Here is a 15482-nt window from a genome sequence, read left to right as displayed (position 1 = left end):
CCCACCCCTCACTTGTGCATGGGGAATCCAGTGCATTCTCTACTGGCGCTTAAAAACAATTAGCCACTCCACCTTTATCAGGGCAATAGGTGTGTCCAGATCTCATCTGAAGAGAATTATGCTCTTAATCCTCAGGCAGGTGGTTTGAGTGACATTGATACGACTCCTTCTCCATAAGGATGGCCCTTATGCCTTCAGTCATTCTAAACCTGCCATTTATCTTCTGACTTTCAGAAAGGAATACATATTCCCACTGGCACTGCAGCGATGCAAAGGGATGTTTCCTGGGGGCTTCTGAGAAAAAGAGATTTTTCTTCTCCCTAGATGTGTCTCATGAGAGTGTGGTCTGGAACTGTTGTAACCATTATGCTCCTGTGAAGGGGGAGCCTGGAACTTTCAAGGGATGGGAAAGAGTTCTCTGCATGGGGACTGCAGATAAAGCCAAAATTACAAAAGGCAGAGAGGGTAAGTGGAGAGAAGTTGGATTCTTATAACAGCATATGAGCAGCTTGATCAAACCTCATCTGAAGCTGCTGTAGGGTTTTTATTTATATAGGCCAGTGGATTTCTTTTCTGATTAAACCAATTTGAACTGATTTTTGGTTATTTGCTAAGACATGGTACCTGACTGATATAAGAGGTGACTCCTGAATGCCCAGTCCTCAAAGAGAATTTCAACTAGAACAGAATGAGTTGAAGGGTAGTCTAACAACAACAATAAAAATATCGACTCAGAAAAAGAATGTATGAAGCACCTAGTATGTTCCAGAAACTGCCCAGAGCTGCATTGACTTCTCACAAATGCATATGAGGTTGGTGCTATGATTATAATTTTAAATGCAGATGCTGAAGCTCAGAAGCATCACATGACTTGCTCAAGGTTGCAGAGCCAGGAAGTGGGCTGGACAGGTTCAGCAGAATAAGTCCTGCTGCTCAGGAATATGCTCTTCTCTTGCTGCCTCTCTGCCTCCTCTCACCTGCCAGGCAGACAGCTGAACAGAGGAGGGTATGAGCTGGAGGAGCATGGTCAGAAGAGATAGAACCCCTGGCCAGTATAGTGATTAGGAGAGGACTGGGCAGGCAATGAGCTAAGAGGCTACTGGGACTCAGCGGTGGGCAGGTTTAGTTGTAACCATTATTATTATTTTTTTAATGTTTATTTATTTTTGAGAGACAGAGCACGAGCAGGGGAGGAGCAGAGAGAGAGGAAGACACGGAATCAAAAGCAGCTTCCAGGCTCCACGCTGTCAGCACAGGGCCCGACGCGGGGCTCAAACTCACAGACCATGAGATCATGACTTGAGCTGAAGTCAGAAGCTTAACCCACTGAGCCACCCGGGTGACCCTAGTTGTAGCCATTACCCTTATCTGGCGTGACGATGTAGTTCTGAGGTCACTCATCACTACCAACAGAGCTACGCCCAACCACTGCCCAGGTTCAAGTCAGGGTTATGTTGCCAAGATATTTATAATCCATTTATTCATGCAGCCGCCATCAGAGTGTCTATGCCTCAAGAACACCCCCACTTGGTGAGCTAGACTGTCAAGGTAGCCACCCTGGTGGACCTTAACAGTCAAGCTGGGGAAAACGTCAGGGAACAAATAATTACACCTGAAACAAATCATTATATTGGCAACTAATGATCATGCGTGGTGACAGCACCCACTATGACAAGGGCTAGGAGAGACAATAACGGAGGGTACTAAAAAGAATGAGGGAGACCTGGTTTAGATAGGAAGAGTGCGTGCATGCGTGGGGGTAAGGCTTCTTCTTGGAAGTGTGATTTAAGCAGAGGCCTTGATGTTTAAATGGACGCATGCCTTCTAAGCAGAAGGAATTGCATGTGCCAAAAAAGGAACTGGTTTTGCATGTGTAAGGAACTGAAACAGGACCCTTAGTGGATGAGGGGTAGGCAAGGGCTGTAACTTGCAGGGCCTTGAGGCCACCACTGGGACTTTTAATTTGCATCTAGTCATAACCTCTTGCATGCTTCCTGAAAATCCTCCGCTGGGCCAGACTGTATGCAGGCAGTAGAGACATGGCGATTAATAATAATGATTATGATAATGCCTAACATACATCGAGTACTTACCATTTGCTATTAAAACTTTTGTCTGAGATTGGAGGAAAAGTTGTCCCGGTCAGTTTTGTGACCCAAAGAGTGCTTCAGATGTAGGCAGCTAGTTAAAAGAATTTCCCAAACTTGGCAAATGAAAAGAATTCCTTAGGTGATATATGTTGGGGTCCAGGAGTGAACAGTCAATAAAGAATTCTTGAGACATCTTTGGTGCAAAAAAGGAGGTTTTATTAAAGCACCGGGACAGGACTCATGCGCAGAAAGAGCAGCACTGGGGTTGTGAGGGGTGACTGTTAACATACTTTCAAGTTGGAAGGGGTTTAGGGATAGCCTGAGTCTCTAAGTAATTTGGCAGAAAGGCTTCCAGGACCTTGAGTGGCTAGCTGCTGTTAAGATAACGGCATTTACTACTGTCTAGTGAAACCTTAGTCATGAGACCCTTCACATGTATGTCATTGGGTCATATGCTTGGAGGATGATTGCTAACATATATCTTGCGGGGGATGGGGGGGCGGGTAGGGATAAAGGAAGGTCACTCTGCCTGTCCCAAGGACTTGTCAATGGGCTGCAAGTTGCAGGGAGATTTAAGTTTTTTCTCCATTTCTTTTGCCTTTGTTCTCCACACTGTCAGGGAGTTAAAAACCCTTCTCTTAGAGATTTGGATTCAGTAGGTGGAAATTCTCCTGGAATGTGTTCACAGCAACTTCCACAAACACTGGCTTAAAGTATTTAGTGCAAAGGCCTTTTCTTTTTGTTTTGTTTTTTGTTTTTGCCGGACGGATCCTATTTTGAATCGGAGGCAGCTCCACTACTTTTCCAGATGTGTCACCTTGTGCCAACTGTTCCACCTCTCTGAGCATCAGTTTCCTCTTCCAACAAACGCAGCTAAAGGCAGCACCATCTCCTGGCGCTGGTGCTCAGATTAAACGAGCGATGATGACATTCACAGGATGATAGTGAAGACGACATGGAACCTAGAATGTCTCATGATCAGGTGTCCTAGATCACAGTTGGTGGCTTGAAGGACTGTCCTCAGACGGGGCCCACCTCCTCCGGCCTCAAGCTAGAGTTGCGGGATAAAATACAGGAGCACAGATAACTGGAATTTCAGATAAACCACGAAAAAATGTGAGTGTAAGTATCTCCCAAATATTGCATGGGATATACTTATACTGAACAATCATTCGTTGTTTGCCCGAAATCCCAACTAACTGGACGCCCTGTACTTTTATTTGAGAAACGAGCAATGTTTACAGAAAGGAAGGATCCCCTTCCCCTCTCCCACTCCCCGCCCCACTGCCTCCTGCCAGAGCCCGGGAGCACCCCCTCTGCGCATGCACGCAGGCCTCAGTCTAGGCGCCCCCACTCGCCAGGCGCCCCAGTCGATCCCAGAGGGGCCGCTCACGCTTCCGCCCCGCTCAGGCAGCACTAGCGGCGCCCCGAGCGGCGGAGCCCAGCGCAACCGCCCTCCCGCCCCGCACTGAGCAAAGGGCGCCGCCCCCAGCGGGGCACCACGGGCCCGGTGGTTGGGCTGTGCCGCGCGGTGCCGCTGCCTCCCACCCTGGGTACTCAGGGGAAGCCGGAAACTCGCTCGCCATGTCGGCTGCGGAGGCGGGGGGTGTTTTCCGCAGAGCCCGGGGCAGGACCCTGGACGCGTTTCCCTCAGGTACTGCCGGCCTTTCGCCCGGGGAGGGGATGACTTCAAGGCTGCGGAACCTTGCGTCGGGGGAACCGTCGGTTTGGGCGCGCGCGCCTCCAGCCGGACCGCTTCGGGGGCTGCACCCGGAGGCTGGGGACCGCAGTAGCGGCCTCACCGCCCGCCCTCGGGGCTTCGAGGGGCGCTGTTGAGAGACGGGGTGTCCGGGCTCTGGGGCCTCCGCTGGCCTTGACCTGACTTCCCTGAGAGAGGAGGAGATGGAGTAAAGCGGCAAAGCGTGCTTCACAGGAGCGGGGGGGTTTCAGTCCTGCCTCGCCCACGTTACTCCGCAAGCCTTGGCCTCAGTTTCCCCACCTGCAAGCCGGGAATCGTAACCGTGATCTTACGTGTGGCGCTCATAGGCGCCCGGTGCGTGTCAGATGCGGTTATTTTCATTGTGGTGGTTCGCCACGGTGCATTTTATACTCCACAATCCCGGTTTCTTCCTGCAATAGGGGTCATCCACCAGATTGTGTATTGCGCCCGCCCATTGCAAAGCGGGAGTGCAGCCCGGCGACGTGTCAAATTAAGTGTTTGGAGTTTGGATTTAGATAATCAGCCTCGCTGTAAAAATGGATTACGAAAAACAAACTTTTTTGGGGAAGCGCTAATAAGTTGAAAGTATTTTTATAACTCAGTGCCCGACACAGCCTAGGTGCTAAGTGAATGTGAGCCCTGGAGGCATAAGGCGAGAGGGAGGTTTGTTCCTGGTGTCTTGGTCCTCTCTGGCTTTTTGCGGCCCCGCAGTCAAGAATCCCTCCCACGGCACTCACCAGTTTTGTAACCCCGGGGACGTCACCCCAGATGCCCTGCATGATTTAGCCTGTGCTCCCCTTCCTTGATTCGTGCTTGTCGTGTGGCCTTTTGCCCGCTTCTCTTGCCTCACTCGTTTTCTTGAAGGCCTTTCTGTCCTCCGCTCCCATAGCTGATGAATAGCCAGGCCGCTGGGCCTGGTCTGTTCTCAGCCTTCAGCCCCTGTTTTAAAATTCAGTCACTTCCTCTAGTCAGATTTTTTCCCCTGGCCACCCTACGTAAAGTAGGTTCCTGCTGAAGTTCTCTGTCCTAAGACCTTGTTCTTTTCTTTCTTTGCAGCTCTTGGTGGGGAGTGGCAAGGTTCTGGAAGGGTGTGTGGGGCTGGAGATAGAAGTTTGGTGGATTTGGGGAAAATACAATCTGCTATAGTGCCCATTCTCTAAATATTTTAATATACCTTTTTTCGCCCAGCTAGAGGGTTTTGAGATTTATCTGTTTTGATAGAAGTAGCTCCAGTTCACTCGTTTTCTTCCTGGGCAGTATTCCAATGGATATATTGCCTATTTTATCCATTCTGCTGCTGGGCATATTGTGGAGTGTCTTCCCTGAGGCAGGGGTGTGTTCTCTGCAGAAGGATGAGTATGGGACGGCAGGGCCACAAAGGGAGGAAAAGACCGCTGTGTATCACGGGTAGAACAAGTGTGAAAGTTTGTGGCTTGGCTCGGTGGGGAAAGGGAAGGGTGGGGGTGGGGATGCGGTGGTCCGTGAGGCTGGAGGATGGGTGGTGAGTAATTGAGGAGTTTTGTCTTTACCTAACAACGCATCAACGAGGTTTCAGCTGCATGTGTTTCAGAAACAAGCACACGTGATCAGATTTCCATTTTGGAAAGAAGGGTCTGAAAAGAATTTGTGTTTGTGAGGAACTTGGGGCGCAATCTGATTGCAAGCTGGAGCCCAAGAACTCGTCTCGCAGCAGCATTTCCATAGCAGCACGTTGTTCACTTTGGATTTATTGTGGTAGCTGGAGGTGCATGTGATGGGGGTGGATTTCTGACGGAGATTGTGGGGATACTCAGATGTCAAAGCTGACTGACCCACCGGTCCTGCCATAGTGGGTACGGAGAACAAGAGAGTCGTTGACCTGGACAAGAATGGGGAGGTGAGGAGAGAAAGCCTTAGAAGAGAAAATGACAGGATACTTACCTTGCTGAGGTAGGAAGAAGGAGAATGACCCTGGGCTTCCCTTAGCACCAGTGGGCATGCTCAGTGTGGGCCATTTAGCGCAGGGCTTTCAGAGGCCTGGCCTTAGAGGGTTGGGCTTGGAACGCCCAGTCTTGTGGGTTCACTTCACTGGGTGCTGGACCCCTAGTCCACCCCCAAGGTGCCTCCATTGCTTTTACTGAGTTTTCCTCGAGTCCTCATTTCCTGCTAGCCTTGCTAGCAACTTCGAGGGATGCTTTTCGTGGGTCCCGTGCCGTTCCAGACTCTGTGGGAATATAGAGCCTCAAGCTGGTAGGATTGTTCCAGAGGCAGGCCGGGAAGAGAAAGGGAAGGAACTGGCTTTTCCCGGTCTCTTGCCAAAATATACCGTCCCTGTGAAAGAAGTTTGGTTAACTCGAGCCACGCTGCCTGAAATCGCAGCCCTGATCACCCTCATACTCGCTCCTCGAAGTCCCCTCCAGCATTAGCTAAACAGTTTATTTCTCTAGTGGAACCTGGCAGGTAAGTGGAAGAGTGCCGGCTGAGTCCATTCAGGCTGTCATAACAAAGCCCGTAGACTAGGCGGCTGGTCAACAACAGACACTTACTCCCCACGGTTCTGGAGGCTGAAAGTCCAGAGATCAGGATCCGAGTGTGGGGGCCAACCACCCGGTCCCTAGGCCGTCTTCTTGTGCCCTCACATGGTAGAAGTGGGGAAGGAGCACTCCGGGGTCTCTTTCAGAAGGCATTCATCTCATCGCGGTGACCTCCTGGCTCCCTAAGGTGACCTGTGGCTCCCCACCTCCGCGTATCGTCCCATTGGGGTTTAGGATTCAAGATAAGAATCAGGGGGAACCACAGACGAACCACAGACGAACATGACGTCTGTGGTAAGCACCTTAAGACCATTTCCTCCCTGGTGGTTTCTGTGAGTGGCGGCATTCGTGATCTGCTAGGCTCCGTCGACAGATGTTCGTAAAAAGTACATTGTACATGTCTCGTTGCAGAAGGTTCCCATTCCTCAGGCATGTTCACATATTCATCTTGATTAGGCAAATTGATAATTATATTTCCTTGACACATCCTAATTAAGACTACTATCTCCTAGCAAATAATTGTTTTTCTGAGAAATTTACGACATCTGTGTTGAAAAAAATTCTAAAAGTGAGAACTGTCAAGATAAAATGGGTTTACAAATTACCTATATCTATTTGTTTTCAGGGTCCTAAAGTGTTTTTTCTTTTTTTTCCCCAGTTCATTTTACCACCACAATATGTTCCCTCTTAGAGAATAGGGCTGTTTGGTGGTTTTCTTAGAAAGATCATGTCCCTACATATTTTACACTTGTAGCTGTTTCAGAGGAGCCGACCGTATTCACTAATCCTGAATATTTCTCGGTCCCTTTCTCACGGGGCAGAAAATAAATGGAATCTGCCAAAAAATAACGTACCCCATGCCTTGCAGATCTCACCTAAGAACTCCTCTCTGGACAACATGTTTATCTAGGTCTCAATGGGGCTGAAAATATTGTGGTTTGAAAAATTCTAACATCAATGAAGAACCTGAAATAAATGCTTTTAACGATGTCACACAGTTAGGCCAAACCAGTTATCTCTTATTTGAGAAGGACTCCTGTGACTAAAAGAAGAATTTTGATTATCCCCTCCTCGATATTATCATCAGTCAAAATTAGTTTATAAAATGTTCACACCATAACACTTCCAAGAGATAAATGAACTTTTATTTTTGAGTGCCTTCCTATTTTTTGTAATAACTTTATTGAGGTACCATAACATTCACTCATTTTAAGTTCACAGTTCAGCGGTTTTTAATAAATCTGTAGAGTGGTATGGTGTCAGGAGTTTAGTATCTACCCCCAAAAAACTTTTTGGCCGTTTGCAGTCTTTTCCTATTTCCACTTGGTGCACCGGAAACTACTAATTTACCTCCATCGCTTTGCCTTTTCTGGACATTTCATATAAATGGCATCATAAAATCTGTGGTCTTTTGTGACTGGCTTCTTTCCCTTAGCATAATTTTTTCAAGCGTATCAGTACTTTGTTCCTTTTTACTGAATGGTATTCCGTTGTATGGAGAAACCACATCATGTTTATCCATTCACCCATTGATGAGCATTTGGACACTGACTGACATTCCCCAGTTTGGCCGCTGGCTGTTATAAATACAGCTGATATGAACGTCCACATACAAATCTTTGTATGGACATAGATTTCATTTCTCTTGGGTAGATACTGAAGATTGGAATTGCTGGGTCATATAAGTAACTACGTTTGACATTTTGAGGAACTTCCAAACTGTTTTACAAAGCACCTGCACCATTTTGCATTGCCACTGCTAAGGTATATGGGTTCATATTCTCCATATCCTTGCCAACACTTGTCATCATCTGTGTTTTTGATTGTCACCAACCATATGGGTATGAATTGGTATTTCATTGTGATGTTGGTTTGCATTTTCCTAATGGCTAATGATGTTGAACATTTCACATGCTGACTGGCCACAGTCTTTCTTTGAAGAAATATCTTTTCAGATCCTTTGCCCTATTTCCCACGCCCCCCATCCCGCCCTTTGGCCCAGTTTTAATTGGGTTGTGTTTTTATTGAGTTGTAAGCATTCTTTATATATACTGAATACAGACCCCTTACCCAGTCCATGATTTGCAAATATTTTCTCCCATTCTGTGGATCCTCCTTTCACTTGCTTTATGATATCCTGTGCAGCACCAGAATTTTTAATTTTGATGAAGTCCAAATTATCAACTCTTTTGTTATCACTTGTGTTTTTGATGTCCTAAGAAACCTTTGCCTAAGCCCAAATCATGAAGATTTACTTCTGTGTTTTCTCTAAGAGTATTCTAGTTAAAGCTTGTACAATGATGTCTGGGTTCATACTGAATTAATTTTTATGTATGGTGTGGGGAAGTGTCTAATTATTAGAAAATTTCCTTTTATTTTTTTTTTACTACAGTAGAAACCTCATAATTGGTCAATGAATAGAAAAAAATAGCTAAACAGGGAATTAAAAAAATTATACATTCTTTTAACGTTTCCTTTTAATGTAAACTATAAATGTACATCCATTTACCATTCTTTTGAGGTCGGGCCAAGGACTTGTCTTGGAGTATGGGTTTACAGATGGGCCTGCCATGGAGCCTTTCTTGCATAAACAACACCCATAATGAATCTTTTCCAGTTTGGGTTTTTTCCAGTGGAGTAGTCAGTTAAAAATCACTTGGAAAGAAAGCACTCTGAGTGAAGAATTCTTCTAGGTTTATACTTTCTTTTCCCTCTAATCTTTTAGACTTCTCTGCACAACACCTAATTGAATAGTGCTTTATTTTCACCAGCTTGCCTTTTACTGGGGTCTTCCCAAAGCATCTGTCCTAGCTTTATTAGAAACAACCCTTTTTACGATTCATACTTCTCTGGTTTACATGTTTAGTTGAGTGACTTAAAAATAAGCATTAGCATGAACGGGTTTGGGGACAAGCGCCTGATGGACACATGGAGCCGGCTTCTTCAGGGACATTGGTTGACAGTCCACGCCTTTGCAGAGGGCATGCAGAGTGTTGGTAAATCTGGAGGTTTGTTAAGAGAGCGTCTGTTTCCCAGAGAGGACTAACTGGCAGCTTTTTATATTTGTGAAGCATATGATTTTTAACTTTGCCAAGCCCTGCAATTAGTTACAGGCAATAGCATGGGGTCCTGGCATCCGGAGGCTCCAGGAGCCCGAGAACTGCTATTAGCTGCTCTTAGAACCCGGTCGGATATGCAGCCAGCCAATCAGGAAATACCGGTTGAGTGAAAGAATGCCCAAAGCCTCTGAGTACTCTTGTTTAAAAGAACAAGAACAACAACAACAAAAACATAGTCACACTAATGTTGTAGGTTCTCGTTTGTAAAACGAAGGCAGAGTGTTGGCCAGAACTGTCTAAGATGCAGCTGTGATGATATGTGCATTGGCTTCGTTTGCATGAGGGCGGGCGCTGAGACACTTTGGTGATTTCAGGTCCTAAACTAGGAGTTGGGAGGTCCGAGAAGGGAACACAGCTCTTCTGGCTGCTGGCCCTTTGGCCTTGCCCCCAGAACATACTAGAATAGGCCACAACTCTCCGTCTCCTGCCCAGTCTGCTCCTTCTCCAGTCTTCCCCCAAGTCCCCTGCAGTCAGAAGCCTAGGCGTCATTGCTGACCTCTCCTTCTCCCCTTCTCTTCAAAGCCCTGCCCCTGCTCACCTTGGTTTTGTTCATCCGTTCCCTTCCCAGCTCCCAGCACTGTGACCCCCAGCCACCCACATCTCTCCCCGGACGCCTCCAGCAGCCTTCTGCCTCCCCTCGTGCCCCAATAGTCCATTCCCTGTACAGCATTCGGAGCCATCTCTTTGAAACAAAAATTGGGCCCATCATCCCTTGACATGACTTTTCCCTGTCCCTCTCTTCCTCTCTCTCCGGCCTCTTGTTCATCATGTACCATTTTTTGTTTTTTTAATGTTTATTTTTGAGAGAGAGAAAGAGAGACAGAGCATGAGTCGGTGAGGGGCAGGGAGAGAGGGAGACACAGAATTGGAAGCAGGCTCCAGGCTCCGAGTTGCCAGCCCAGGACCCACCGTGGGGCTCGAACTCATGAACTGTGAGACCATGACCTGAGCCAAAGTCGGACACTCAACTGACTGAGCCACCCAGGTGCCCCTCTTCATGTACCGTTTTAAAAGAAACCCGTGCTGATCCTACCATTTTCAGTTAGGGCCCTGTTACTCCCCTTCCCTCATTCTTTTCCTTTACCACACTTATTACAACTTAATAGTTGTGTATTTATTCCTGTGACTTTCATGTCTTTTCATGCCTCTAGATGATAATTCCCGGAGGGCAGGAGGCCCAGACCTAGGATAGTGTTAGGAGTGGTGGCCACTTACTGGCCGTTTGTTATATAAATAAATGAGTAAATATGAACGAATACACTATCCCTTTGATCACGTTCCTGTGTCTGCCTAACCCATTGCTTCCAGCATGTATCCTCTGGACAAAGTAGAAACCAAAGAACCAAATCAAGAGGATCCCTTGCAAACCACCCTACGTGGCCCTGAGGTTTGTGTGCTGCTCAAAAGTGTCTGTTAAAGGAGGTTCTTGTTACCGGTGGGCGCCCTCTCGGGGCTGCGTCTGCCCTGAGGAAGGCTTGCCTTCTGCATCCAGAGCCTCTGTTTGCCCAGCCTTGTGCCCGCAGGGCACTTCGGCCCAGAGACAGCGCCTTCTGCCACTTCTCCCCGAAGCACCACCCGGGCCAGCGGCCGCCTGCCCGCTTGGCAGGGGAACATGGGTGATGGTAGGAAGCAAGTCCTAGCAAACACCCACCCCCAAAAGGCAAACTCCAAATGGGGTTCTGCTTTGGAAAAGGGGGGAGGTTCGGGAAATGCCTTTCCCCCCTTTAGCCGTTGGCCGGAACAGCATCGGCCAAAGCCAGTGATGCCGAAAGCCACCTGGCCAAGGAGTCCTGGCCTGTCTGCCTTTTTACTTCTCTGAAGGGTTGCAGATAAAGATTTTGCCAGGTCCTTTATCCCCAAATGGCAAATGTGGCAGCCAAGCTATGACTCAGAAGCTTTTGTGTGTCTCACAAAGTACCTTTGAATGCATTTAGGCAAAACAAAGAGAGGTTGGATAAATTCACCTTGCTGCTTAGGAAAAGTCATATGGAGACTCTGAGGATGTGGCTGTCACAGTTAATTATTTGGGGGAAGAGGGAGCCCCGAAGGGCACCATTATTTTTAATAGCTTCACATACCATACGGTTCACCCTTCTACAGTGTACAATCCAATGGCTCTTAGTCTGTTCAAAAGAGTTGTGTAACCATCGCCACAGTCGATTTTGGAACATTTTTATCACCCCAGAAAGAAACCCCACACCCCTTAGCTCTCACCCTAACCCCCCACTCCAGCCCCGGACAACCACTGAGGGATGACGCTATTAAATGGGGTGTAAGTCCTGGCAGGCTTCCAGTTGGGACATTTGGGTTGCTAAGCCAGAAAGAGTCCCGAGGTGGTAAAGATTGCTTTTCTCCTATTGTGTTGTTGTTGTTGTTGTTGTTGTTGTTTGTTTGTAACCGCTGAAATAAGATTAATCCTCAGAGAAGATGAGGGGTGTTGCTGAAGACATTTAGGTTGTGATTCACTGTGCAGATGGCTACCATGAGAAACTGTAAAAATTGCATTTCGTTGGCATTTGCTCTTTAGCCAGAAAGCCTCCAGACAGCTGTAAAGCTGCCCATCTTTGCTGTTTTATAACCAAAGCAGTATCTCCAGTATGTGGAGGACAGGATGTTAAGACCAAAGCATGTAATTGTGTGTGTGTGTGTGTGTGTGTGTATCTGTATCATCAGATATTTTCTGTGCCCCACTATGTGCTGTGGGGGGTAAAGGGATGGGTAGGATTTTGTTGGTTTTGTCTCCACTAAGACAAGGGTAGGAGTTACCAAGAATAACAGTCGTGATAACACAAGCTCACCCCTGACTGCTTACTGTGTGCCTAGCGCAAATGCTTTACATGTATTAACTCCCTGATTCTTCCCAACAGCCCTTTTGAGGTAGGAGTGGTATTCTTTACGGGTGAGGAAACCAAGGCCCCGAGAGGTTAAGAACTTGCATCATGCGACATGGGTGGTAGAGGGTGGAAAAGAGGTTTGAGCCTGGCACACAGGCCTCCGAGTCTAGGCTATGCTGGCACCAGGTGAGGGCTTTGGGAGGTGGAGGCCCGAGTGGCACCTAGGCTTTACGCCCTTGCCCATGCCCACATGTCTTGGTGTGATCGGTCCTCTGCCCTCCGTTCACATCTGCCCCTGGTGTCAGGGCCTGTCCTTGCCTGGGGTGTGTGCCTAGAGCTACCCTGCATCTGGCTCTGGTCGTCATTCACACCTCAGCTGTCATGTGGCCTCACTGCTTCATCCAGCCACAGCCCTCCCACCTAGCAGTCACTCTTCTCCGTGACCGCGCACCTCCCCGCTACTGTGTAAGTTAGTCTTAAGGAATGGGACCTGCGGCTTTGCTCACAGCTGAGTGTCCAGCGACCCGTGTGGCCCCTGTCACGTAGCGGGCGCTAGGACAACCTGCTGAAGGCGGGGGGACGGAAGAGCTGTGCCTGCTTTTGCAGCGGAGGGAGGTAGGCTTTGGTCTGGGCCAGGAGGGGAGGTGGAGTCTTAGCCGGAAAGGTTAGTAGAAGGGGAGCATCGCCCCAGGAGGGAGTGGGACAGTGTGGCGTGTGTTTGAGGAGCAGATGAGGGTCTGTCGGGGGCAGGGGTGGGGGGAGAGAGACCCTGTGGCATGTTTGGTGTCGGGTTTCTGGATGTCCGCGTGTTGGCCTTAAGGCCGGACTACCGATGTAATGTGGGATGTCAAGCAGTGTCCCTGGACTCCCTCCACCGAATGCCAGATGCCCCCAGGGGATCAAAATCATCCCTGGGTGAGAGCCACCCGTGTAGTGGGAGCAGTGGGCAGTTTGGCTGGGAGACTCTCACACTGTGACCCAAAGTGTCTGAGCCTAAGTGTCTGAGCCAGAATGCACGAGGATCCATCGACCTCTTCATTTATCCCCTCACTGAATGTTTGTTTACTGAGTGCCCCTCACATGCCAGCGACCCAGTGATACATGCTGACAGTATGCTGGGAAGGGAACACGAATGTGGGCCTTTTCTTGTGGGGGTTGGAGCATAGTGACCCTTCAGCAAGGGAGCTTGGTGATCAGTGTTACTGTTTTAGGAAGAGTCGCAGTGGCAGTCAGCGCGGGAAGCACTGCGTAGAGCTGTCCTGGCAGCCCCGGGGGGAGTGGTGGACCCTGACCCAAGGTGCTAGGGCTGCGGAGGTCAAGGACGTGCTGCGGAGCGCTGCAGATGTGGGTGCATCCACCCGGCAGCTGCAAGGGCCCAGTAACACCCGACCGTCTCATCTTTAGATAGGTGGACTGGGGACCATGGTGGCAAACTCGGGGCCATCAGGGTAAGAGGCCAGTCTTGAAGGGAAGGTGATGAATTTGCTTGTGGGAGTGCTGTAAGGTGCTGATGGCACGAGCCAGAAGCTTGGACGTATCCAGGAAAGCAGACATACTACTTTCTACTCACTCTTTTGGCGAGTTCTATGGCTTTCTCGTCAAATGGAGAAATGTGGCCCCTCTGGGCCCAGTTCGTGTATGATACTGAGTCCGAGAAGTTAACAGGAGCCCAGACATCAGACTTTTAAATAGTCTTAGAGTGTAGCGATGTGGTGTCACAATCATCAGACTTCTTAACCAGGATCTCCCAAAAAGCAAATGAGATTTAGAAAATGAGACTTCACTTGATGAAAATTAAGTTGCCTGTGAAGTAACAGGTGTAGCACCTCAGGAGAGCACAGATTGTTACAGTGTTGGGTTATTAATTAACGGCATGACCACCTCGTGTAGGCCTTTTCCTGGTAGGGTGATGAAAATAGTGATTCATTTGCTTTTGGGATGCATTTATTACAGTTAGTCATTGATTAACCGGTAGTGGTGAACGGATCAATGCAGTTTCTAATTCTTGGTGTATGTTAAAAAGTCAGCTTTCATTAACAGCTGACAAATATGCCTGAAAGGTATAGTAAAAATGAGGGACAGGGAAACGGAAACGTATTGGCAGAGACAAACCCAAGACGACATTTAGTTCCCGGTGTTAAAAGTGCCAACTGCAAAGAGCATTTGCAGACTGAGTACCTTTCTGGTGGGATACTGGTGTGTAAACAGTCTCAGAGGAAGGATTAGTGGTAAGGCATCGTGTGGGTTTTTAAAGGTCTTTAAGTTTCTACGATGTGTGCAGTTGCTTTGCACCCAGTAATGCTTCGAGAAGAGTCCCTGGCTTCTACTGTCTATAGTTTAATACCACCCAAATCCACTGTCTTTTTATTCCTCAGTGTTGAAAGGCGGTTTTCTGTGACAGTCTCTATCAATTAGCAGAAATCAGGAATCAGGAAGTGGTCAAATCTTTTTTTTTTTAATTTTTTTAAATGTTTTTATTTATTTTTGAGACAGAGAGAGACAGAGCGTGAGCAGGGGAGGGGCAGAGAGAGAGGGAGACACAGAATCTGAGGCAGGCTCCGGGGTCTGAGCTATCAGCACAGAGACCGATGTGGGGCTCGAACTCACAGACTGTGAGATTATGGACTGAGCTGAAGTCAGACGCTTAACCCACTGAGCCACCCAGGCACCCCTATGGAAGTGCTCAAATCTTGATACTCTGTATACAACGGCTGAAGCACATTTCTCCCTAAGGCCAGTTTTTCCTTTACGAAGGTGTTTTTAAATTAGTTTATGTTTTTGGGGCGCCTGGGCGGCTTAGTCGGTTAAGTGTCCGACTTCAGCTCAGGTCATGATCTCGCAGTTTGTGCGTTCAAATCCCACGTTGAGCTCTGTGCTGACAGCTGGTGTGAGACTGTTTACACACCAGTATCCCACCAGAAAGGTACTCAGTCTGCAAATGCTCTTTGCAGTTGGCACTTTTTTTTTTTTTTAATTTTTTTTTTTTCAACCTTTTTTATTTATTTTTGGGACAGAGAGAGACAGAGCATGAACGGGGGAGGGGCAGAGAGAGAGGGAGACACAGAATCGGAAACAGGCTCCAGGCTCCGAGCCATCAGCCCAGAGCCTGACGCGGGGCTCGAACTCACGGACCGCGAGATCGTGACCTGGCTGAATTCGGACGCTTAACCGACTGCGCCACCCAGGCGCCCCTGCAGTTGGCACTT

The 15482-nt window shown here is 48.2% G+C and overlaps 1 protein-coding gene across 8 annotated transcripts in view; it reads left to right on the top strand.

Moving 5' to 3' along the window:
- The first annotated feature begins 3583 nt into the window (after window positions 1-3583).
- CPPED1 (calcineurin like phosphoesterase domain containing 1) overlaps window positions 3584-15482 on the top strand; it is a 103460-nt gene continuing 91561 nt past the window's right edge. For all 8 annotated transcript variants that reach the window (XR_007459492.1, XR_007459490.1, XR_007459493.1 and 5 more), the window contains exon 1: window positions 3584-3744. Coding sequence is in view for 4 of the 8 variants with exons in the window: in XM_049638272.1 (XP_049494229.1) it covers window positions 3675-3744 (70 nt within the window). In the remaining 4 variants the exon portion in view is untranslated. The remainder of the gene's footprint in view (window positions 3745-15482) is intronic.

The sequence above is a fragment of the Panthera uncia genome, chromosome E3 (assembly GCF_023721935.1).
Source record: "Panthera uncia isolate 11264 chromosome E3, Puncia_PCG_1.0, whole genome shotgun sequence".
NCBI lineage: Eukaryota > Metazoa > Chordata > Mammalia > Carnivora > Felidae > Panthera > Panthera uncia.
The sequence above is the reverse complement of the archived record's forward strand: the minus strand, read 5'-3'. Positions and strand labels throughout refer to the sequence as shown.